Source organism: Nipponia nippon, unplaced genomic scaffold, assembly GCF_047370975.1.
Source record: "Nipponia nippon isolate SJK-2023a ecotype South Korea unplaced genomic scaffold, ASM4737097v1 scaffold_12, whole genome shotgun sequence".
Taxonomy (NCBI): domain Eukaryota; kingdom Metazoa; phylum Chordata; class Aves; order Pelecaniformes; family Threskiornithidae; genus Nipponia; species Nipponia nippon.
In genome coordinates this window covers 881,155-905,488 of record NW_028262313.1, presented here as the reverse complement: position 1 = coordinate 905,488, position 24,334 = coordinate 881,155, and the positions used below count along the sequence as shown (strand labels likewise).

Genomic DNA, 24,334 nt, shown 5'->3' with positions numbered 1-24,334 from the left:
CCTGCAAAACCAGGACGCACGTTCGAGAGCTCACCTTCCACCCTCCAACAGCAGAAGCTGCAGCGTTTCGGTGTCCAAATGTTCTGCAGCTACCCAAGATGCCAACAGCCTCAAAATACGAAGACGTTTCCGTATCCCCTTTGGGAAAAGGGAAATTTGTCTGGAGAGTAAAGCAGCTACAGCCACTGAAATAAGCAGCCTGACCCTCTACTTAACTTCCAGCCAGGTTCTCAGGAGGCACCTTTGGCAGTTTTGTCGTGCAGCACTTAGGAGATCATGGGCACTAAACAAACCCACAAAGGATCTTCCCTGGATGGATTAGGGTCCTCAGTCTCACATAGCAACAGAAATAGACTGTCACTGACTGCAGCAGTTATTTCTTTTATTTAAAACTTTTTCAAAAGTGATATCGTAGCAGGTGTCATTAAAAAAAAAAAAATCGAGGTAATTTTACATACCCTGTGTAGGTGTCGCTACAGTACTGAAATGTTGTCATTTTCTGCTTAAAGCAAAAACCCACAAAGAGGCAAAAATGAAAATCAGGGACATGATGAAAATCTCCTGCCCTCCAAAAGCCACCGGTTGCCTCTATCCAGCCAACACGCTTGCGTGGGTATTCTCATCTCCCCTAACTCCAGTACCCAAGCATGCCTGCAGCCTCCCTCCTTCTGAATAAAATAGATACATCCACTACACAGACAAATCCAAAGTTCAGTCAGTTGGCTGCTGAAGTTAAACCAAAAAAGAGCCGTACAGAGAGAGAAGGAGCTTCCACAGCAGCCCGCTCCGTGCTGGAGACCAGCCGATTCTGCCCTACGGCACAGCCACTTCTTTCTTCTCCAGCTAACAGCAGGGTGCTGCAGCGGGCAGCTTCCCCGGAGGCAGCCTCGCCGCGAGTGGCTGTTGAGGAAACCCCCGATGGTTTCACCCTAAGGATGCAGGGACACGCACCGACGTCCCACCCTCCACGACACAGCCGTGCAGAAAGGGAGCAACTATGAAACACCACCGGCGTCACCGCAACAAGCCCTGAAACACTAGTTACGGTGCTTTCACACCACTTCAAGTATCCAAGCGTTGGCCTCAAACCGAAAGCACTGCACGGACATCTGCAGCGTGACAGCAACGGGCACGCGGCACCCACAAGTCCACTTCACCCGGCTGCGTAGCTTCTCCCGTGAAGCGGGCAGGGATGCGCCCGGGGTTACCTCGGCTGAAGCGGGGCGCCCGGTCCGCCTCACGCGGCAGGAGCCCCAGGGCCCCTCATCTGCTCCGCCTTCGGACGCTGCCCAAGCTACACTGGGGAGACGGGTGGGCTTCCGCGCTCAAGGGGCTCATTCAGAAAAGGATCTTCCAAAACGAGGGCTCGCAGTCCTTCAGAAACAACTGCACATGAAGCTGTGCCACATAACCAAGGGCGAGTTGTTATTCCAGAGGGAATAATTAAAAGCATGATTCAAGATGCACATAAATATTCAAACCCACGCTGTCAATTCCGCACGTGGGCACTCGGGCCCAAATCCAAACTCCCAGACAAACCCGTTGGATGAGTCTCAGACCAGACGATGGCAACGTCAGCCACCGCCAGCCCTGGCTGTGCGTGGTGTGGGGCGCCAGCCGCCCCGTCGGACTTCATCCGCTCCCAGAACACCCGAATGACGTGTGGTGTTACACGGATGAACTCTACCCCTCTGTAAGCATAACGAATTTGGGGGGGCAGGTCTGCCTGCCTTCACTAGGGACCGGATCCAGCTGGAGACACAGATAGTACCAGCTCCCACACCAAGGATGGAAGAAGAAAACGAGGAACCGTGGCAGAGGGAAAGGAATAATACGGGTGTTGGGGAAGGGGGAGGTGGGTGAAGGTGGACACCGGGCAAAGGAGCAGAAGAAGCAGGTGAGCCTCAAAACCCCACGGAGCTGCAGCAAGCACCCCGATCCGAGGGGAGGATGCCACCACCGCTGCACAGACACATCCTTGAAAATGCTACTCCCAGGTTAAAAAAGAAAATTTGGGTACATCACCCTCCACTTAAAACTCCCATACAAGTGGGGGCGGCAGCAGCAGAAGCCGAGGTGCTGCAGGAGATGTTTCAGCAGCAGAGGAGCCTCCCCAGGCACGAAGCCACCCGCCACCGCCCCACGCCAGAGCCGCTGCCCCCCACACCATCGGGCTTCCCCGATTTTTGGAACCCCTCTGCTGAATCCTGCCGCCGCCGGCTCGCGCGACAGTACGGCTGCCGACCTAAGAGCTCGCTCCACGGTTCCTCCCATTAAACCAGTTGTTCGTGAAGAGCAGCTCTTCATCCAGAAAGCAAGCGACTCCACATTCTAATTGCACCCTGCGACAATTGCACAACTGGCTTTTTGCCTTGCTAAGACATCCAGAACCAAAAGAATAATGTATCATTAACAGATATTTCCTGAAATATTGGTGTTACAGCCACATTTCTTACTCAATTACCAGCTTCACGGCTTTTTTTTTTTTTTAACGAACTGGATTAAACGCGAATCGGACACAACAACGCTGGAGAACAACTGAAGGAAAGTATTTAGACGAAAAGGAAATCTTGCCTCGCAGCGTTACCCAGTCCTGAAATGCAATGGGGTTGTGCCAAGAGCAGACGGCAGCAGAAAGCAGCAGCACAGCTGTACGGCGAGGGACAGGAGAGAAAAGAAAAGTACGTCTGTGTGGCACAACCGCCCAAGAACCTCCTCCACGGCAGGAGCAAAGAGAGATGAGCTTCGGTATTTTAGGGCCCACGGTGATTTTCTACCTTCTGCCGCTTTTCTGGTGGCTGAAGATCACGACCTACGAGTCCGCAGGGAGACCAAAGGAAATTTGCTGTTATGTTTTCACGCGTGCGCGGCATTCGGGGGGGTCAGAAGGTGCAGGTACAACGCAACTCCATTAAAAAAAACACTTTTGGTTGGGTGCTGCTCCCAAACCGTTTCAGCTTCTGCAGTTACTGAAGAGCAACTGTTAGCGACGCCACCACAAAACCTTGGGCAAACCAAAGCCAAACCTCAAAAGATATTTTGGTGCAACCACGTTTAAGGTCATATACCACACACCTTCACCTATCACCGTGCAGAGGGTGGGAGGCCACGTCAGAAAGGAGCAGCTCGGCGAGGCTCTGGCTGGCAAGAAGATGATTTGGCTGTTGCGTCCCAAAGAATTAAAAACAATTCGCTATTTTATACAACCGTCATTCAAGCAGTATTTTAAAAGCAAAAGTAATCCTGTTTTCAAGTTTTTCTGGGAACAAGGGGGTCAGAGGCACAGCGGGGTCTGGCAGCCGCGCGTCCCCGGTGCCGGTGCTCGCAGTCCCACCCCAGGGCCACCCTGCCCCGCGGCCACCGGGAGCCCGGAGCAGAACCACCGGCACCTGGAAAATTATGAAACAGACACCTGCTTTGCACAAGTGTGAATAGCTACGTCGTTCCTTTCGTTCCGTCCGCGAAGAAAGCGAGGGACAACCTCCAAGCTTAACGAAGGCTTTAAAACTTGGAGGAGGGAAAGCTCGCAAGACCCAGAGGCCGGCAGCACACTGTGCTAAAGGACCCCCGGGCGCTGGCTGACCTACTTCTCGCCCCGTCTGCGCCTGGCGGCTCCTTCAGGTGGGAATTCTCCGGGACCCCCCCGAGGAGCGGGACGCCGGCCCTGACCGCGGCCGCTCCAGCGGGGAGGACGGATGGGAAGCGGGTGCCGGTCCCCGGCAGCTCACGGCATCGCCCGGCTCTCCGCTCGCAGCACCGGCCTTCGCCCACGGGCCAGCGGCGACGAGGAGAGGACGGTTCGCCCCTGCGGCAAGCGGCATCGGTACCTTCTCCGGCGGCTCAGCTGCTCCCGCCTCCGCCCCGCTGCTCCCGGAGCCGCTGCAAGAGAAAGAGCCGCGGCTGAGCGGGGACCCGCCGCCAGGCCGGCCCCGGCCGGGGGCTGCGGCGGCGCGGACACGGCGGGGCACCGGGACCCCCCCATTCCGCCATTCCCTCCGCCTCCGACCGAAGCTCCGGCTGCCCCCGCCCCGCTCCGCCCCACAGCGGCTCAGTCCCACAGCCACCCCGGGCCCTCGCCCCCTACCTCCGCCGCTCCGGGCCCCGCTCCGCCGCCCGCCGCCGCCGAGGCCGAGCCTGGCCCGGGCCCGAGCCCCCAGCGCCGCCGCCGCACCTGCGCGACGGCTCCGCTCTGCGGGCAGGGCTGCGCGCAGCCGCACGGCGCCGCGGGGAAGCAGCGGCCGGCGCCATCTTGAGTGTGGGCGCCGGGCTCGTAAAGCGGTACGCGCCCCGTTCTGCACGGGGGCTTCGGGGCAGGGAAAGGGGTGCGGAGGGTCCCGGCGTGAGGCCACAGCGCGAATCGCGCCTCCACCCTGCCCCCGACCCGGCCCTGCCGCATCCCCTCCCCGCCACCGCTGGCCGCCCACCGCAGACCCCCCCCCCCCCATCGCTGACCACCCCCATCGCTGGCCCCCCGTTGCTGGCCCACCCCACCGCAGACCCCCCCCATTGCTGCCCTCCCCAGCAGACACCCCCCCACCACCACTGACGCCCCCATCACAGACCCTCCCATTGCTGGCTTCCCCAGCAGAGACCCCCCATCACTGACCCCCCATCACCGACGCCCCCCATCACAGACCCCCCCATCGCTGACCCCCCCATTGCTGCTCCCCCTGCCATTGCAGATCCCCAGCACAGATCCCCCCATCACAGATCCCCCCATCAGTGACCCCCCATCGCTGACCCCCCCATCACAGACGCCCCCCATCGCTGACCCCCATCAATGACCCCTCCATCATCTCCCCCAGCCGGGCCGGTGCAGCAGGTCCCAAGGGTCCCGGCGAGAGGCTGAGCCCTGCGCCCTGACCCCGCTGGGCCCCTGTGCTGAATCCCCTGGGAAAATCCCACCCCGCGGGGCGAGGGGGCTGCACCTGACCCCAGCCCCTCTTGCTTTTCCCCAGGCCCAGCTGATCCACAGCACCCAGCCCTGGGCTGGGACAGCACCGCTGCCGAGCCGCTGCTGGGGGACGATGGTCACCCGCTCTTAAAAATAAGCATCGCTCCCTCCCTCGGCCGGCCGCCGCGGAGGAGTCGGGGGACACGGAGGAGTTTCGCTCCCTAAACACCTCCAGCTGGAGAACACATCCTCACACAAGATGGGCGCTTTCCAGCCCCCGGTGTCCGACTGTGAGGGGAAAATGCTCACGGGAATGGGAAAATTTCCAGCTCCAGGAATGCTTTTCCCGATCAATCCACTAAACGCTTCCAAAAGACGGCAGCGCTTTCCGTGACCCGCAGGCAGCCTGTCCCTCAGTGCCCCCAGCCCCGCTTTCCCTGCGCGCTGCAGGGGAGCCGGCCGGCGCTCGGGGAGGGGCCCTTGGGGCAGAAAATACCTAAGATGGACAAAAAGTAGGTTGAAAACAAGGGCTCAACATCAGGAAACCAACTTTTTACCCCCAGGTCTGCTTCTGGCGCGGCCGCAGTGGACAATGTTGCTGACAGCACCCTGCCCCGGGCCAGGACCCCCGAGCCCGGCAGGGCGGGGGGCTGGCGGCTCTCCCCGCGCCCTGGGAGGCTCCGACCCTCCCGTCCCCCAAAACGAACAAGTCTGGAGGAGAAAAGGCAGCTCAGGGTGCCCCCCGCGTGGGGGGACTGCCCTAAACCCAGCACCCCTCCACTTCTCCCCCCCAGGCCCCACCAGATGGGCACCTCAGGGCTCCAGGGGCAAAGCCCAGCTCCCCCCCAGCCCAGACCCCCGCAGGCTCGGCTGCACCCGCTTGGTCTCTGCCCCGACGCTCCCCGTAGTCCCCCTCCGCCCTTGTGCCAAACCGGGGGCACCGCTGGCGTGGAGCACTGAGCTGCTGTGTGGGCCGGGGAGGAGGGAGGAGGGGAGAGCCGCCGTGCCTCAGTTTCCCCTCTCCCCGCCTGTCTCCGCGGGCCAGGCGCTGTGACGGAGGCCTCAGCGGCAGCAGTTCTTAATGGGGATTTCCTCCCCCGGCCCATGAGCATCCTCAGCAGCACTCAGGTCCTTGGAGCAGCAGCTGGGGTGGTTACGGGTCGTGCCCCCAGTAGCTGCCAGCCCCCCGATGCAGCCCCGCCGCCAGAGCCCACCAGTCCCTCACCAGTCCCACCAGTCTGCCTGGGGACAGGCAGCAGCGGGGATGCCGGCAGCACTAGAGGGCAGCAATGGCACAGGCAGAGCCCACCACCAGCCGGGACACCTTGCTTGAGCTCCCCGGCGATCCCTCGCTGTCCTTGGAGGCGTCTTCTCCTCCTCCATGGAGACTGGCTCAGCACCTGCCTGCTTTCTGCTCGGGGCCTGGAAGCGTGGCTGGTCCCTGCTGGGAGACAGCCCAGAAGAGCAGGGAGCCGCGCTGAGGACACGGCGATGCTGCTGGAGGGGAGCAAGAGCCTGTCCCGCTCCCGGCCGGAGGCTGAGCCCGGCCGCAGGCAGCCCCGCGGGCGCGGGGGGACCAGCGCAGGGCAGGATCCAGGCCCCCGGCTCTCCCCGGGCCCGGCCGCAGAGGCTCGCCTGGCTGGGGCGTCTCTGCAGGCCCCCAGCTCCTGCTGGGACGGAGGCGCGCAGGTGCTGTGCAGATGTGTTCGCTGTCCCGAGGAGCGGCTGCCCAGCCACTTCTCCTCTTCATCAAAAGGCTTCACCCGGTGCCCAGCGCCCCGGTACCCTCGGAGCTCCCGTGTCCTACCGGGAGAGACAGCAAAGAGGGTGAATGTCCCATTTTCAGGACATGGGACAAGAGACACCTTATTTTTACCGTAACAGCGACCCTAGAAGATGGCACCAGCATCACGCCATGTAAGTGAAGAGCCTTCAGAAGAGGAGGACGCTGCCGCGAGTCCTGATGAGGGGAACCCTGGCTTCATGTGATCTCTGCGACCGCATGGCTCGGCCGTGCTCCCCCAGGGATCGGTGCCAAGAACTGAGCACCAGCTCGCCCGGCCGCAGCCCCGGGCGGCTCCGCGGGACGCGGGCAGCCCCTCCTCACCCTCGTACACGGTGTGGTGCTCCCACCCTTTGGACGTGCCCTGAGCTGGGGCCTGCTGTCAGCCCCCCACCGCCTCCCTGGGAGCAGGGGCTGCTGGATTTGGCCTTCCACCTTCTTCCCCCCACCGGGCTCCAGGCATCGGGGCTGAGGCAGAGGGGCAGGAAGGCAGCAGGTCCCTCCCTAGGGATGGCAAGCACCCGTCCTCTGCCCGGAGGCCCAGCACACGTGGCAGCAGGGGGTCTCTCCTGCCCTGCTTGCTGGTTCCGTCCCTTTCTGGTCCCCTTCTGCCTCCTTCTCCCAGTTACTGTCCCCAGGTCTGGGAAATCCCCAGTGCCCCGCAGAGGAGGGCCTTGCCCTCGGAGCAGCCCCGTGTCCAGCTCCCATAGGACTGACAGCCTCGCCATTTTCCCATTAAATGAACTAACTTCTCATTTTTTTCCTCCTGGAAAAATCAGCGTTTCTTTTCTCATTTGCACAGCATGCCAAAGGCCTGGAAGAACCAGAAACAAACAGGACGGGGAGGTGCAACTTGGAAACCTGGGCCGCAGACAGACGCAATGGTCTTTGGGAGGGAGGAGCAGGGCTGCAGGGCCAGGGAAGAGAGGGAAGGAGAGGGCTCTGCTCCGCTCCGCCACTGTCCTGCTCGTCCTGACAGCCACGGCTGCGGCGACCGGGCTGCTCCATGGGGGAGCTTCGGGAGGAGAAACCCAGACCTGGGGGTACTTGCAGCCACACTCCATGGGCAGAGCTGCCGGGACCCCATCCCCGATTTCCTGCCCGTTGTTTTCTACGCCGCTTGCCCAGGAGCTTCACCAGAGGAAAGAAAAAAATCCCCCTGGCTGAATGTGAAAGTCAGATCCATCACACGAAGGCAGGGACATCCCCAGGGCCGCCTGCCTCGTCCCCAGCGTGCTGGGAAGCCGCTCAGTTCAGGGAAAAAGGAAGCCCTGAAATAGCCAAAGCTGGAAACACGTGGCTGGGGGGAGCGGAGCTGGGAGCACCCAGCGTCCCAGCACCTCAGAAAGGAAGCAACCAGCTTCTGGTCCAACCCCGGACCGCGACCGTGCGGGGATGGAGCTGCTGACCCTGCGAGCTGACTGGGGGCAGAAGGACCGAGAGCCAGGTCCGAGCTGACCACGCAGAGAGCGAGCGGGAGGGAGGGGATGCTCTGGACCACGCGAGGCTGCAGGAAGGGGGAGGATGCTTCATCCGCCCCGTATTTGCAGGCAGTGGCTACCAGCGATATCTAGCCAGCATCGGCCTTCTGAGAACTGACAGCCAGCACGCAGCTGGGAGCCGACAGATAGCAAGGAACACACCCTAGAAAAAGCAAATATCACAGCAAAATGGGAAAAGAGTTGAACTTTAAAACCTAAACAAGCCCTACAGCGGTAGGACAGGCAGGCCGCGAAAACTCATGGGACACAGTGAGGAAAGGCGCGTGTGGCTGGGCAGCGCACTAACCAAACCATAAAGAATTACAAGAGAAAAAAAGGATATTTCAAGTCCAAAGATCACTGTATGAATAGACTGCTAGCCTCTGGTGCAGAAAATCGGGGGTGATTATGTTGAGGAGGGTTATTTGCAGGCTTAGCTCCCTGCTTGAATGCAGGCTTGGTGCCAGAGGAATGGTGACACAAGGCTGGACCCTCCTGCTATTAGTTTAATTAGTTTAATTAGTTTAATTCTGAGGTTAATGCTAGCTAAGTCAGCAGGGAGCCCTGGCCCGCATCAGCTGTGTTCCTCTGTGCTCGCCCCGACCTGGGCCGGTCTCAGCAGCGCCAGCCGAAGGGTTTTGGTTGGACAGAAATGGGGCTCCTGCCCCGCGGTCCGTGGCTGCCCGACGTTGCCGCTGGTGGGGACTGCAGGGGGGCAGCTCCTAACAAAGTGGGGGAAAAGGCAGCAGGACAAAGTCCAGAGAGATGGGATAACCTTTCCCTGCCGTCATCCCGTGCCCCAGACGTGCTCTGCCGCCAAACGAAATACCGCTGGCCAAGAGGCACGTGAGGCTCGTCCCAGGCACGTGAGGCTCGTCCGTTCCCGGCCCCCGGGGCCAGCGGGCAGCCAGCCCTTGTCCTAGCAGAGCAGAACAATCCTGGGAAGTGACCCGGGGAGGCAAGGGGACAGGATGCCGCGCTGGCTGCCGCCGGCGGCATTGTCTCTTTGGATACCTGGGGGATGAAGTCAGAGCCCAGCCTGATGGAGGGGCATGGGGTGGGGGTTGAGCGGGGAACAGCGGCCAGGAGAAAGAAACACAAAATCCCGCTGATCACAGGCACTCGCCTCGGTCTCCACCTGGGTGAAACCTCAGCGAGGAGCCGGAGGAGCTCCTCTCCTCTCATCCTGGCATTCCCGCACAGCTGCGGGCTGACGAGGACGCAGAGCCGGGGTCACGGTCCGGTCCCACGGAGCCAGTGCTCCTTCCCGCTCCGCCAGGATGGGACCGCCACGGGCGCTCCCCTCGCTGCTGCCAGCCGTCCCCGGGGGGACCTCGCACCCCCGAACCAGCACGGGACGAGTCAGGGCCTGGGTGGGTGAGGAGTCATGAGCCAGGCTTTTGGAGGGGAAACGTGACCTACGACGAGAGCTGTGCCTGCCCCCACGCAGCTCTCGCTCCAGCTAAAAAGCGTGCTGGAAAATATTCTTTTAAGTCAGGACCTGAAAGAGCCCCACTTCTCCCCTTCCCGTAAATGTGGAAAGACCCCCCTGAAACACGTGAGAGGGCTTGTCAGGAAAGAAAGGCAGCAGCAGAAGGCATCCCCAGCATTAGGTCACCTCCCAAAATAGTTACGGTCTTGTGCCTCGCCAGGGCCAGACTGCCTGGGCGGCCAGGGACTTCCCTCCCCCAGGAGGCCGCGGTTCCTCTCGGAGAGGCAGCGTGGCACAGACGGCCCCGAGCGTGGGCGGCCCTGGGCAGCGCCGGTGTCCTGCTGGCTGCCGGAGGAGAAAGCACCAGCTGGAGCTGGCGGAGCTCAGCGGCCCGGAGAGGACCAGAGAGCCATGGTTACACGGGGATGAAGGAGAACTTTTGGTGGGACTGCTGAGGTCCTGACCCAAATCTCCCTGCAATTAGACATCGAGCCCCTCTTGCTGCTAGGTTTTAAGCTCAGCAAGAGCAATAGCTCTTTGCCATGGTGTTTCGGTGGAGAAATACCTTGCCTTATGTGCCTTTCTCATGGCTGACCTGGTCAGCGGGGTGCGACAAAGGAAATTCAACCTGTAATTTCTTCAGGGCAACTCTGGTGACTCTTTTTGCCCCCGCAGAGACTGGGGAGATCCCTCCAGGTGGGAGCAACTTCAGCAAGGAACGTCAAGCCTGGGGGGGTGAGGGAGCGTGTCCAGCGTCCAGCCTCCGCGCACAGACTGAAGCCCTGACATCTGCACGCTTGCCCTGCCTCCCCACAAGCCTCAGGGGACGCCTCCGTCCAGCAAAAGGCTCCCCATCCCTTCTTCCTGCGGAGGAGGAATGCCGGGAGGCACGGCAACACCTGCCCAGGGGCGGCCCCTACGGCAGTGGCCACCAGGGAGGTTTCTGGCTGCCCTCCGTACGGCAAGGGAGGGAGGTGGCCAGTTGCCAGCCCCTGTGTGGCTACAGGCCACCTCTGCTAAAGCTCTCACCTCCATGCCCCAGCCTGGCCGTTCAGGTCCCCAGGACGCCAGGAGATCTGCTCCTCTGCAAGCTGGCATCGCAGCTGGAGCTGAATGCCCCCAGCCTGGAGGAGGGGGCTTCCTGAAGACCCTGTCAAAAGAGTGTTTGGGACCCACTGCTGGAGCAGAGCCTGCTCCGCGAGTAACTAGCCCCCGCGGGCTCCAGAAAGGCTGGGTTTGCAGCTGGGCTTGAAGGAAAAAGTGCAGGCAGGAGGCCCGTGCCGTTGCCTCGACTCCGGTTAGCCACTTCCCGTCCCTCTGCAGCCCCGCGTATGCTGCTCTCGCTTCTAAGAAAACAAGCAAGCGGTTAGCAGGCAGCAGACCGCAGGGCGGTGAAAGCACCGCTGGAAGCGGTGCCAGCCTCGCAGGCGGCCCCGTGCAGGCACCGCATGCTGGCTCCAGCCCGGCTAGGGCTGCGTTTCTTCTCCACTGACCGTGGCGGGACGGGGGGCTGCAGCCTGCTTTCCCTGCCCTCTGCTGCCTGCGCCCCGACCAGCCCGGACCAGCTGCTCCCAGCTGATGCTGGGGGCTCCAGCATCCCCTGGGCAGTGCTGCTCAGGGGCTGACCGTCCCCGGCTCCTCCAGCACCCTCAGCTCCTGGTGCCTCTGGCGGGTGGGTTCCCACCCTGGCAGGTCCAAAGCACTCTCAAGACTCTTTGCAGAGCCCTACACACAGTCCGGCCCGACCCTGCTGCTCCCAGGGCTCCTTGGCCCTGGTCCAGCCTCCTCCGAGCTGCTGTGGGAAGAGGGGCCCAGGGGAGGAACGGACGTGCCGCAGGACGTGCTTGGTCGCGCTGATTATTTTTGCAGCACCTCCGCCGCACATGCACACAGGGGCCATCCCACCCTCCCCGCCAGCCGCCTCGGTCAGCCTCAGCCCTCCCTTGCCTGTGGGTTTTCAGCTGCCTTGTGAGCATGGCCGGGAGGCAGCGGTCCCCCCGGGCTGCACAACAGCCCTTGGACGACTGCCATGGGCTGGTGGATGCCGTAGCCCCGTCTCAGTGCCACCCTGCCACCCAGGCGTGTCCCCAACTCCTGCCCAGGGTTCCCAGGAAAAAAATCCCAGCAGAGGAGCTGCTGGAGCCCCTGTGCCCGCAGGGGTCTCCTTGCAGCAATGTGCACAAGTCCGTCCTGGGGAGTTAGGCTGAGCGTCACCATGGCTGCTGTTGTCAGTGCAGGCTGGGCAGGACGGCACTGGCATTAGGTCCCATGTCACCCTGTCACCCACGTGTAGCACTGGCACTGGGGTGCCTGGTGCCAGCCCCACCATCCTCCCAGCACCAACCCAAGCAGATGCTGACAGCTATATCATCGGGTGCAGGAGGTACCACGAGCCTGGAGAGGATCCCGCGCAACGTGGGACAGCTCAGCCTCGCGGTGCAGGCAGCACCCACGTAGCCTGCCCGATTCGAGGGGCTGGAGGAAACGCGGAGTGAAACCCAAACCCCTCTCCTGGCAACCCCCACAACAAACAACCCCTCTGGAGCCTCACCGAGTCTGTTATTTTGTCACAGGAGTATATCAGCCGCAGCAGATTTGGGGCTTGAAAGTATTTATATCTGCAGCTGCTTAGCAACGTTTGCAGACGCGGTGCTCAAGCGAGCAGCACCCAGGGAAGGCAACGGCGTGGGATTCCCCAGGCCAGCACCGAGCATTGCCACGACCCAGCCAGAGACCACGCTGTCGGGCGGGCCGGGGGTGATCTGTTCAAAATCCCCTTCCCACACAAGCTGGTAGAGCGCTTGTGATGCCCAGAGGCAGAAACAGACCGTGGGTGGAATAACATAACTAGAGTCAGAGCTAGATTGCAAGGGCGAAACGCCTGCGTGCAATGACTCAGAGGGGAAAAAATGTCCTGAGTGACATCGGGGTCGCTTCCATCACCAGCGTGCGTGGCAGGGACAGTCCCCGCAGCTCCTGCTGCCCTGGCCCCGTTGATGTGGGCTGAGTCTCCCCGCAGAGCGGGGTGCTCCAGTCCCCGTGGCGCAGCCGAGCATCACGGGCACATCTCCGAGCGTCACCTCCGCCCCCGGCCCCGCCGCACTGCGCTCCTCCCCATCGTCTGGCTGCCCCTCGGCGGGGCCGGGGGGTCCGTTTGGGAGGCCGATCAGTGGCCGCGTCACACAGTGTGGGGAGAGCGACGGCAGAAAGCGTCCCCACGCGTGACCTGCCCTGCACGGGGCCCTGCCACGCTCCTGCCCTCCCTCCCGAGCGCTTGAGTTTGCAGGATTAATGCGTGTTCAGCAGACTTCTGGGACAGCACTAAGCCCCAGGCTGGCGGATTAGATGACCAATATCCTCCTGATCAGCACCCTGTGAACCAAGGGGCGATGGAAGAAGCTAAAACCGTCTCGTTTCCTGCTCAGGCGAGACAGTTGCGACAGAGCCGTACGTGGCCCCGCTCCACGCGGACATCACAGGGAAGGCAGGCAGCGCTGCCAGCCCAGAGACGAGCTGGCCCCCACGTTCCTCCTCTCCCCTGGGCTCCTCCTGGTCATCCCACGGCTCTTGGGGCAGCTTCTGGGCAAGGGAAACCCAGGGGGGACCGAGCATCCCTTACAACTGCCAAATCTTGCTCCAAGCTCAGCTGCCCCCAGGTCGATCTCACGCCTGAGCTGCTCCCGCATCGACCGCACCTTCTGCCTGCCCTGCCGAGCCCCTCACCCGGCAGGGAAGGCAGCGACCCAGCAAGGCAGGGGGTCTCACCCAAGGCTGCAAACGCACATCCCCCAGGGACCGGCTCCCGGGGTTACTGTGAGTGGCAATAAACCAGAGGAAGCGTCACCAGGGCACGGCCGCTGGGAAGCGGGACCCCCGGAGCAGCGTCACCCCTGGAGCAGCGTCACCCCCGGACACCCACTCCAGCCTTTCCGAGCACATTGAGAACAAACCCACAGCTGCAAACCGCGCTCGGCGTCAAGGGACCTTCTTCGCCTCTTGTTTCTTTAGGCCAAGCAGGACATATTCCCTGTAACGTATCTTTAGGGTAAAGCAGGGGGCTTTTCAAAAGAGAGTATCAGCAGGAGCGGGGCAGGTCCCGCAGCACCCCGGGGGCAAGAGGAGCGGGCAGTGGCTCATCTTCCCCAGCAGATGGAGGTGGAAAGGGATGGACTCTGCCCTCCTCTCCCACCCCACCTTGGGTGGCTTCCCCACGCTGTCCAGAAGCCAGAGCCCACACGATGGGATGTCGGAGCAGCTGCCCTGGCCATTTACCTGCCCTGCAGCTCCCGATGAGCCCCCCGGCTGCGCAGCTCCAGCCGGCCTCTCCCCGCTCCCCAGCGGGGCCAGGGCCACCAGGAGGGCTGGATCCAGCCCCGCCGGAGCAGCCAGGCTCCCTGCCAGCTCCTGGGGTTGCTCCAGGGAGACCCAAGCTCCCAGGCTGCCACGGACCGGGCTCAGAGCACGCGGAGGGCAGCCCAGCCGGCCCCACCTCAGCCAGGCGTAGGCAGGGAGGACCAGGGGGTCCCCCGATCACCCACCCTCCTGCAGGCAGACAAATGCTGCTTAATTTGCTTCCCTGAGGCCTCTCCCCCACCTCTCCGATGCCCCACGGGCTGGCAGCCCCCAGGGCTCGGGCGCAGCACAGGCATGCCTGCTCCCACCCCTGCAGGCAGCTGCAGAGAAGAGAGGAGCCCATGGGAAAAGGCTGGACACACACACAGACAAGCAGAGAGACTTAAAATCCCCTTCATAAAAATACATCTCATCTGTACAGTCCGTAACATCCTTTTTACAGTATTTACAGCAGCAGTCAGGGCAGAGGCACTTGGGGTGCAGGCAGGGGCTGCCTTTGAGGCTACCCGTGCAAAGCGGAGGGCTGGCAGTGGTTGTCACTGCCTGCGGCAGATGCTGCGGTGGGAACAGGCTTTCCTGCCCCAGGAGGGGACACCAAGGTCTCACTGATGTATCACAAGCTGATCTTCCCTAAAATCACCCAGGGTTTCTCCTCTGGCTTCAACAGTGGCATAGACCCCCACCCCCAAACCCACTCAGTCACAAGGGCTGCCAGCCCCCCTCGCCGGGCAAAGCCCGCGCCCCAGCCAGAGCTCATCCCATCTCATGCCGGCAGAGTCCCGTCCTGCGCACGGGAGCAGAGCGAGGCCCAGCCACCACAGCAGCCCAGCTGCCCGTCCCGTGGCTGGATCAGTCCCCACTTGCAGCTGGTGCTGCCCTTGCCCGGCACGGGAGAGCCGTGGCCCGCACAGGCAGGGGGTAGCAGGGGCGCAGAAGCAGGGGGTGCATCAGGGAGGCACGGGGCTCATCGGCTGTGGGTCCTCCTCTCCAAGCTCGCCGCCAAAACCACGTCTCACATCTCTGCAGGACAATCAAGGGGGAAAAGAAAAGATTGGTGAGATGACTGCTGGGGGAAGGAGGGCTGCAGGAGGGCTGCAGGGTGCACTGGGCCCCCCCGGGCATCACCAGCAGCAGGGTTAGAGCAGAAATCTGCTGGGGGGCCCTGGTCCCCCTCCTGCTTCGCTGCCTCCCAGTATGGCTCAGCCAGCTGAAGCAGCGCTTCCCACCGGCCACCTCATTTCGACCACTGAAAAGGGAAGGGAACAGATACTGAGAACTGTGTCTTATGCAGCCTGCCTAAGGGGAAATATTTTATTATTTTTTTTTTAAATCAAGTTCTCTCTGCCTCCAGCCTGTCATGCAGGGACCGATTTGAAGAGGAAGTGTGGCCTCTGCCTCAGTTTCCCCAGCAAGGGAGCTACTGGGGACCAGCCAACCTCACAGGACTGCAGAGCTGCCCAGCACAGCATCACCGCCTTCCCCAGGGGTACCTGCAGCCAAGCCAGGAGAAAAACTTTTGCAGGAGACCACGGCCCCTCTGTGCTCCCCGAGGGCTGGGATTCCCCTCTGCCACCGCACAGGCCCTCTGGAGCGGCTCCCACGGCTTCGCTCAGTGCCAGCACGCCCCGAGGGGCACTGCCACAGGCACTCAGCGAGCCTGAACCCTCGCTTTCCTCCCTCCAGATGCGACGCTTCCACAGGGCTGATTTTTTTCCAGGCTGGGGCATACCACAAGGAAAAACACTCTTTTCTTCCTGCTCACCTTCCCGCCCCCGCCCCGGGCAGAGAAAAGCCTTTGAGCAGGAGTCGGAGGGGTGCTGTAGGCAGAGAGCCACAAGCATCCGTACATCTTCCTGAAAAGGTAGATAGCTCTGCAGGTTGCGCTGTTTGGCCACCTTTTTTGCAGGCCTTTTAGTCAGGACCAATCTGGCCTTCACACCCCCAGTCCCCTCCACCAGACAGCACCGCCACCTCTGCTTCACCAGGTGGGGGAAACTGAGGCACCAGCGAGGGAAGACACTCGCCCAGTGGAATTTCTGCCCCAGTTGAAAAAGCTGGAATGGGAAAGGGGGGGACATCCAGATGAGCCCCCTCTGCAGAAGAAAAGACAGAAGGATTCCACCCCTGCAGCCAAAACCAGGCTCTAAGCCCCCTGCAGCGGGAGCCCCAGCTGGGAGGGTAGCTGGGCCAGACTCTACTCAGCCAGGCTCTGCTGAGCCAGAGGCAGCGGAGAAGCCCCAGCCCAGGCATCCTGGCACGCTGGCTGCAGCCTGGGGCTCGGAAAGCACAGAGATCGGAGCTGTGTACGTACCCTCCAACGCTTTATCCAGATCCGCAATGAACTCCTCCAGCTCCTGCGTGTCTCCAAGCTTAGCTAGCAGAGAGAAACACACCATCAGCCTCTCCCATTCCTCCCCCCCAGCCCTAATGTGGGAGGAGAAAGTTCCCTACCCCTTGCTTCTAACCACAACTGCTGGGGCTGCCTGCTGCTTCGGTGCCAGCCAGGGGCCGCCTGGCAGCGGCGGGAGGGGGCTACGGGGGGCTGCGTGTGCAGCGGGGCCGATCCCTGCACAGCTCAGGAGTAACCCCAGCCAAATGCCCCCGGGCACAGCGTCCCCGGGGTCGACGCATCTCTGTGGCCCATGCCTGCACCCAGATGCGGAAGGCACCGAAACAGCAGCATTAAACCTTCCCAAGCGGGTGCCCAGCACCACCTGGCTCTGCAGTCCGGCGCTCAAGGGCAGCCCTAGCATCCCCCCTCCCCAGGGCAGGGTGCTCCAGGGCAGGGTGCCCCCCCGTGTGCGCACACCCCCGGCTGGCAGTTACAGGGCTGAGGAGCAAGGGGTTTCACCGAGGACGCTGCTTGAGGAAGGAAAACCCCAGGAGTAACTCGGACCTGCAGACACACAGCATTCCCACCCCCCGCGCCCCTCTGCCCCTCGCCTCAGGGGCTGGGATGGTGCCCGCGGGTACCGCGCGGGTCAGCGCCCCGTAACCCAGCCAGCGGCACTGCGGGCTCCCCGTGGGGACAGCAGCGAGGCAGGGCACGTCCTCCCACGCACACGAGGTCGGTCAGCGAGGGTTCAGCTGAGGCCTGAGCGGGACCGGCTCCATGTGCGGTGGGAATGGCGCTCACCTTCCCGGCGCCATCTCGGCCCTGCACCATCCTGCGCTTCCCAGGTCAGGAACAGAACCCTCCCTGTGCCCCTCCCAAACAGACCTCGGGCTCGGTCTGGCCTTGACTGGAACACGCCAGTCCAACTTCATCCCTCTTCCAGGATCCAGCCAGGACCCCAGGGCTCATTCCCACCTCCAAATCCTGCAGAGCCCCATTGGCACCCCCCCAGGGCAGCTGAAGGCCAGGCGCTGCTGAGCCAAGCCGGGCACGCAGAAGGAAGCCCTGGCATCAGCCCTCCGGGCAGATCTCAGCCTCACCTTTGGAGGGGTAGGCGTTGGCAGGGGTGTTGATGTCCTCCTCGCTGGTGTTGAGACTGCTTCCTGGGGACGCACTGGTACCTGCAGATGCAAAGCATCAGGCACTGTCCACGGCCACAGGCACCTTATAAACAAGTTGCGGGACCAATCTCATGCGTAGCATAGGGTCCCTGGTCCACCCTGGCTCTCGGACAGCCCATCTGCTCTTCCCCTGCTGCAAGGAATGCTTAGAAAAAGGGAACTGAGCTTCTCTGCCAAGCCAAATGGCACCAGAGTTTGCCTGAGTATGGCCACGGTGAGTCCTCAGGGTTATTACAGCAAACTGGTTCCCTCTGAGCTCCCAGTTATCTGAAGCCTAGTGCAGTCCCGCAGCAGCCAACCCAGCAGAAGGAGCCCCAGCAGATGTTGGCAGGCCCTGGGCCAGGGTCCAGTGGTCACCACCCCGTGCTACTCACCCAGCCCTCGAGAGGTGAGTCAGGCGGGATCAGCAGGTTTGCCACGGGGGGACCCCACAGCTCCCAAAGCAACTCCATCCCGACAGACACCATCCTCCCCCAGAAATCCTCATTCCCCAGCCCCGGGACTCACTCTCCAGCTCATCGATGCCGCTGTCGTACACGCTGTGTCCCGCTTTCCTCTTCAGCTCCTCCAGGTGCTGCTCGTATCGACACGCGGGGCCTCTCTCGAAGTCCTCCATCACCTCGTCAAACTCCCGCAGCAGGTCGCTGAGCTCCTCGGCCATCGCTGGGGCAAGAAGGCAGCGGAGTGAAGGGTTTGGGGCTGGCACCAGCAAAAGCCTGGGGGCCACCACGCCCTATATGGGCGGGGTGTGGGTGGGGCAGTGGGCGGAGCCGCCTCTGGCGGCTCCGCCCACTGCCCCACCCACGCCCCACCGCACCCTTCCCCATTTTCCTTTGCCTCTTGGCTCCTTCGGTCTTTCCCGCAGAGCGGAGAAAGGCATTCACCACCCCTCGCCGTTAGCTGCTGGCTTGTGGATGGGGACAGTATTCCCTCACGGCGCTCTGATGTCATGGAATAGAATCACAGAATCGTTTAGGTTGGAAAAGCCCTTTAAGATCATCAATCCAACCGTTAACCCAGCACCGCCAAGCCCACCACTAAACCATGTCCCTCAGCACCACAACTCCCCGGCTTTTAAATCCCCCCAGGGATGGGGACTCAGCCCTTCCCCCGGGCAGCCTGGGCCAGGGCCTGACAGCCCTTTCCATCGAGAAATTTTTCCTAATATCCAATTTTGACAAAACCTGGCTGCCTGCGTGGGCTCCCGTAGGTACAGGAGGCCAGGCATCACAGGGGAGAGGAGCCTAGTTATTGCACTATTGCAGATGGAAAGTATCTCTACTGTTCATCTCCATTTTTGTCACGTTCTGGGTAACCATACCCATCGACCCACGCCAGCAGCATTTGGCACTGTCCCCAGTTCTTCCCAGCATGGGGATGTGATTTCGCCCCTCCGATGCAGAGCCTGTATTTAGCAGACGTTGCACGCCGGCAGCCGAGATGCCAGCGGGGAGCGGCACTGGAGCAGGCTCACCCGCCGCAGTGGGAGCGACCCAGCTCTGGTTTGCCATGCCCTGGTCGGGGATTTTCCACGGAGACGGACACAGCCCGGTGAAGGCGGGGAACCCCGGGCCGTTCCTCTGACGCTGGGTGGTGAGGGGAGCTCAGCCAGCGCTGGGCTCGTTCTGCTCCCCATCTCTTGCCTCCAAAGGCAAGAAACATTCAGTTCAGCTATCGCCCACAGAATGCTGCCCTTGCTGCGCCTTCAGCTGACGGCTCCTTTCAGCTGGGGCAAACTCTCACTGACTTTTCACGTCAAACAAAATCAAGTATTGATCCCGTGGTACCCAGCACTGCTTCAAGAGACCAGGGCAATATTATCTGCTGGGTGAGTGGGACCCCTTTCCCTCTGGATTTAACGCCTCCAGCCGTTCCTCTGGTCTCAAAAATACAAATAAAGTAATGCTTTGCTTAAAACTGGAGGAACTTACTTTGAGTCACTTATGTTCTTTCAGTTTGCCGTGGGAACCTGAGTTGATAAAGCGTTACATGATGCCATGCAAGACGTAAGAAGAAAAAGGATCCTGCTTGCCTTGCTGCTGACTATAAAATCACTCATTCGCTCATGAATCTGAGTAACTCACCCTGCTGCTGCAAGATACTCCCCGTTCTACCCTTCTTAAGACCTCTAAGCTTGACTCTAGCTGTAAAAACCCCTCCCGTGCTGAGTGGCCCAAGATGGTTTTGGTTGTGGGGGTGCTAACAACCAGCCAGCACCCACCCCCAGCAGCTCCCCCCCCCGGCCGGCACTGGGGGTCCAGAAACACCCAGACAGAAACTCTCAGGTTGTTTCAAAAGGGGAAATCACAGAGGCTTGCAGGTTCAGCTTGGGGAGGAGGGGAAAAGAGCCCGACGTTAACTAAATCTGAAGCATAACAAAGCTAACCGGCTTTTTCAGAGCCATCCGGAGCGATGCTAATGCTTCATGAGCGACGGTGCTTTGCAACTGATTTGGAAAGCGGGGTTTATTTCGCGAGGCTGAAATAAAACAAGTCATAAGCACATACTTGTGCGTGCCAGGCAGCGACAGCCGCTGTGCTTCTGAGGGAGAAAAAAGCCTGCGTATTGCTCGGAGGAGGCACCCGCCGGGCTGGGCTGCCCTCAAGCGGAGTTTTTGGCAATATCCCCATCGGCAGCCGCAGCCGGTACTGACCAGTTTTCACGTCTTGCGATGCGGTGGTAGAAAGATCCTACGGTGATTTTTATGTTTTCTGTAGCAAACGGAGAAAGACGGCGTGCTTCCCGGCGAGCCCCCAGTGCCCTCTTCTCCCCACCATTGCGGCACTGGGAAAGTAAACTTCGAAAGGACTTTTCTTGCAAAGCAAAGCGAATAGCTGCCCGGTATTTCAGCATCCCTGTCCCATTCAGAGTAGCATAAGCTATCGAAATCTGAGGGCGGCCAGCCCATCGGTCAGGAAGCCTTCACAGGAATGACTTGTTGCTCTTGTACGTGCCGGCTGTAACGCCCAGTGGTGACCACAAACCTTTCAGTCACCTTTCCAGCCCTTGTGTGGCTTCCAAGGGGGCAACACAGACAGCTCAAGGCTACAGTCTTGTGTAGACCTGTTGGCCAAGCACCTGCAACCCCCATGTCTCTCCCGCCCGCAAACGTGGCATAACTCTGCAGCGCACGTTTCCCAAGTGCCATGAACGCATTAGAGTTCAGATGTTATCCACGATAATTTCTCCGTGCTTAGCTCTTAGAGAGAGGTATAAGGCAAAAGCAGTGGAAAAACAAATTAAAGCTCAGAGGAATCAAGGGAGAGAAGCCAAAGTGATGTTGGTGGCATCAATCTACACCACAACCGCTCTCCGAGTGACTCGCTGAGGTGATGGGGAATGAGGAAATGTTCACTCTGCTTGGGTTTTTCTATTTTGATACTGAAAAATTTGATCAAAAACATGCGATGGAGGCTGTGTGGACTTCTCACCACTGCCCTCAGTGCCAGATCTGTTGCTCTTGGTAGCAACGACAAGTCAAGGCTACACCTAGAAGCAGTGGCATCAGGTTGAGCTCTGGCCGTGCCAAGGCATGAAGCACTTTGCCGGTTTTGTGCTCTGCTCGAGATCTTAACGTCAGCCTTGATGCTCCTGGCGTCCTCCTTTATGAGCAGGCCAACGGCTGCAGCCGCCGAAATGTTTGGGCAGCAAAATGCTTGTGATGTTCTCACGATGAACTAAAGGTGAGGGATGCAGAAGGTTTGTGCCGTCTCCATCCACTGTCCGTGGCTGTCAGTCTTGCCGTCACCGCAGGCAGGCAGTGGGCTCCGTTTTCTCCAGCGCTGCTAGCAGTGGTGTTGCCGTCCTGCTTGTCTCTGTTCCCCCCTCGCATGTTACAAGTTTCCAGACTTCGTATCACCACTGCTGCACAACTGTGCCTTTCCTGTTCCTCTTCCATTAGAATGTGTTCCTCTTTGGTCCCCAAGGAATCCAACGTACAACACGCTTGGAGGGAAGTTCTCCCCAGGATGGCCCATCACCCACCGCACCTAGTGAGCCTTATCCGTCCATTCCCCGTACACCTCGGACTCCGACACTTCATATTCCCCCATGATGACAAAAAAGCTGATTTGCAGTCCAGGTTTCGTGTTGGCAAAATGATTTGAGTGCCCTTTCGTCCAGCTGAAGGTATAAAGATCACCTGCTTTTTCTTGGATTCAAAATTCTTGGTGGACATTTGCAACAACTCCTCCCAACCTGAGGATCTGCCCCCTTCCAGTGCTCGCCCTCAGCGGGGACACGGAGAGATCCACAATCAAGTCACGGCCAAGAGTTACTGGAACACCTTGTCCTCGTTACTGCGGTACCGTTAACGGACTCAAGCTGTTAGGACTAACAGGAGATAACTAGTCACTCGCAGCACGTGGGAACAGTGAGACCAACGCCAGCTGCTGACTGAGGAGCGGAGAGTCACCCTGACATGCCAGAGGCTTCTAGGGAGAAATTTGGAAGGTGCCGCAGAGGGTCTGCTCTTGCAGCAGGTGTAATCCTGTAGTCTGTCTGCACAGAGCAGCCGCTGCCTCCTTGGATACGGAGCCGGTTACACAGCTGATGCTCGAGTGTGCTGGTGGCCTCAGAAACCTTCAGCAGACTGACGGCGTCCTGAGTTTATTCTCTCCTGCAGACTCAATAGCACTGCTCATCTCTGGAGCTTATCAGTTCCTGGGAGGCTTTCACCAGCTATCTCTCAGCACACACTTCTCTCTTCAGCCTGCTGTTCTCCGGGAACTACTTCTCCACCCATCCTGACAGTGCCCATCCACAGGGACCTTTACAAAATAAGAGCTCAACCCTGAGCTTCCCAGCTGAGGAGGTGCAGTACCGTGAGACAGGTACCATCCACTGGGGAGATGCAGCTGAGGCTATGGTGGAATCAGGCGAGGGGCACAGAAGGGCTCGTGCATTCGTTAATAATCCTCATGCTGCTCCACGGCGCAGCCAAAGCCATGACAGTGTTACGGCCGTGAGGCACATGGGCCGAGCCGTGGGCTCCCTGTTCACAAACAGAGCAAGACACCAGCATTGCTGGAGCACGCGTCCGCACCACGATGCCAAGCATTTCCCCACGCCTCGGCGTGGTGTTTGCCAAACCAGCCCAGTTCGCCTCAGACTGGTCCAGGGAGGAGGCCCTGAGGAGCAGGGCCGCCAAAGGGCACGTCCTGACACAAGGGGCCACGGCTGGGCCCTGCCTGCCTCGATGGTGGCTTCTCTTGAACACGTGCTCTTTACACTCACATCCAGCTGCCTTAGCTCAGTTCGGTACGGGGCCATTTCTTTTCAAGAGGCCCCTGTGGGCTGCAGGAGCTGGTGACCCTCTGTCCACGGTGGGGGAATCGGAGCATCCTTAGGAGACCCCACGGCAGAGGTATACAGCTCAACAGTGAGCCCTTCAACCGCAGCTCCATGAAACTTGCTGCCGCCTCAGCGACGCTCAGAGTTAGGCTGGAAGACCAAGGCCTCACATGGAGCCAAATCACAAGACTTGGGGAAGGAGGGGTAGCTGTTCCGCATCTCTTGTGGGAACTGCTGTCACCTCCTCCTTTAGAGCCGGTGGTGGGAGCAAAGGGCAGACACTGGTCCATGGCCTGAGCTCAGCCTGTCCCAGTCCCTCCATCACCAATGTGCCATGGAGCCAGGGCTCGCCTGGGGTGCATCAAACGCACCCGTAGTCCCCTGGGGTGCATCAAGTGAGGTCCACGTGATGCAGCCATTCCCGTGAGGCCGCAGGGGAAGGCTTCCCCCACTGTGCTGGGGTATTTTTCCACCAAGCAACCAAGGACCAAGCCCAGTATGCTTTCTTCACCCCTTTCCACCTCTTCCCTGCACCCATGACAGGCCCCATGGGAACCCAGGCTCCTTTGGGGGCACATTCCCTGCAACTGGGGCAAAGCAGTAGTTGCCCAGGGTCAGTGCTGTGAGCATGGGGCTGCCCCACGGGAGGGAAGGAGGCAGCCATGGGTCCTGGAGCCCTTAGCAGCCTGGGAGGTGCAGGAGCACCCTGGGCCCAGCTCCCCTATGGGAGCAGTTTGTCCCATCGGTGCATGGTTCCACCATGGGGCCCTCCTGGTCCTTCACTTAGGGTGCACGTGGGTCACATTGGTCCCCTGTGGCCCTCAGGTAGAGCACTGGTGGTGCAACCATTTTTGGATTTGACGGGATGATGCTCAGCCTCTTCCCTGCTCTCTCGGTGGAGCAGGACTCCTGGGAATCCCACTCTGGAGGCCACAGGGCCTCACCCAAACCCTGACCTAACCCCAGCCAGAGCAAAGCACAAACCCTCTCAGCCCCCAGCACACCTCTCTGCTGGGAGGGCTCCCACCCTCACCCTAAACCTAGCCCCAAAGATTACCCTCGCCCCAGTGTAAACTTCTTGTAACCCTAGACCTAACTAGACCTCATTTTTCTGTGTGAAACACTTCTCCAGCATCACGGCATTGCCCTGAGGTGTACCTCTGTCCAAACAGAACAGCAACGTAACTTAACCGTAGCATCAAAAGTGTGCCTAGTCTGAGAGGTTGGGCAATATAAAAATACTTTCCCTGGCTCCCAAAGTCACCTGAACACCAATGGTTATAGATCAGGCAAGCCCTAGCCTTACCCCCACCCTAAACAAAGCTCTAAACCTAATCTTGAACCTTACTCATAACCCAAAACTTAAATCAGCCCCTAATGGAAACCTACTCTGGTGTTTTACATGACCGCAAAACATTTTCCCATGGTCACCAACTTCATCCAAGCATGCTGAGGACACCCAGCCTACCTCCAACAGAGGCGGCCCAAATACTTACTCTATCTCAGCCCCTGTAGTCACCCTAATCTCATTGCCAACCCTACCCCTAGTCCTAACCTAAAACTAACCCTAGCTCTAATCCTAT

The 24,334-nt window shown here is 60.3% G+C and overlaps 2 protein-coding genes across 10 annotated transcripts in view; both read right to left on the bottom strand.

Annotated features, from left to right (window-relative positions):
• The window catches only part of LOC104021104 (Cl-/H+ antiporter 5), a 41,416-nt gene extending 37,057 nt beyond the window's left edge, over positions 1 to 4,359 (bottom strand). Inside the window, exons 1-2 of one of the 7 annotated variants that reach the window (XM_087748263.1) lie at positions 4,085 to 4,359; positions 3,413 to 3,879 (exon numbers count right to left, since the gene is read on the bottom strand). The gene's annotated coding sequence lies outside the window, so the exon portion shown is untranslated. The other 6 variants (XM_087748262.1, XM_087748261.1, XM_087748264.1 and 3 more) reach the window with 6 other exon arrangements.
• A 1,390-nt stretch (positions 4,360 to 5,749) lies between these two features.
• Positions 5,750 to 18,180, bottom strand: LOC104021119 (regulator of cell cycle RGCC). Of its 3 annotated transcripts, none has more exons than XM_087748650.1 (4): positions 17,967 to 18,180; positions 17,379 to 17,459; positions 16,255 to 16,317; positions 5,750 to 6,697 (listed from the first exon to the last, which is right to left on the bottom strand). In XM_087748650.1, exons 1-4 carry the CDS (start codon positions 18,118 to 18,120, stop codon positions 6,654 to 6,656), a joined length of 342 nt encoding a protein of 113 aa, XP_087604776.1. In that variant the 5' UTR covers positions 18,121 to 18,180; the 3' UTR covers positions 5,750 to 6,653. The 3 variants fall into 3 exon arrangements, with proteins under 3 accessions (XP_087604776.1, XP_087604777.1, XP_087604775.1); XM_087748651.1 differs by lacking the exon at positions 5,750 to 6,697 and adding an exon at positions 14,321 to 14,963; XM_087748649.1 differs by lacking the exon at positions 5,750 to 6,697 and adding an exon at positions 14,986 to 15,433.
• Between the last annotated feature and the right edge of the window lie 6,154 nt (positions 18,181 to 24,334).

Bases quoted from the DNA above. Each gene is read 5' to 3' on its own strand.
- LOC104021119 (XM_087748649.1), bottom strand. From the start codon at position 18,120: ATGGCCGAGGAGCTCAGCGACCTGCTGCGGGAGTTTGACGAGGTGATG. The intron at 17,460-17,966 runs GTGAGTCCCGGG...TTGCATCTGCAG, and splicing joins CGGCATCGATGAGCTGGAGA to GTACCAGTGCGTCCCCAGGA. The intron at 16,318-17,378 runs GTGAGGCTGAGA...TCTCTCTGCTAG, and splicing joins CAACGCCTACCCCTCCAAAG to CTAAGCTTGGAGACACGCAG.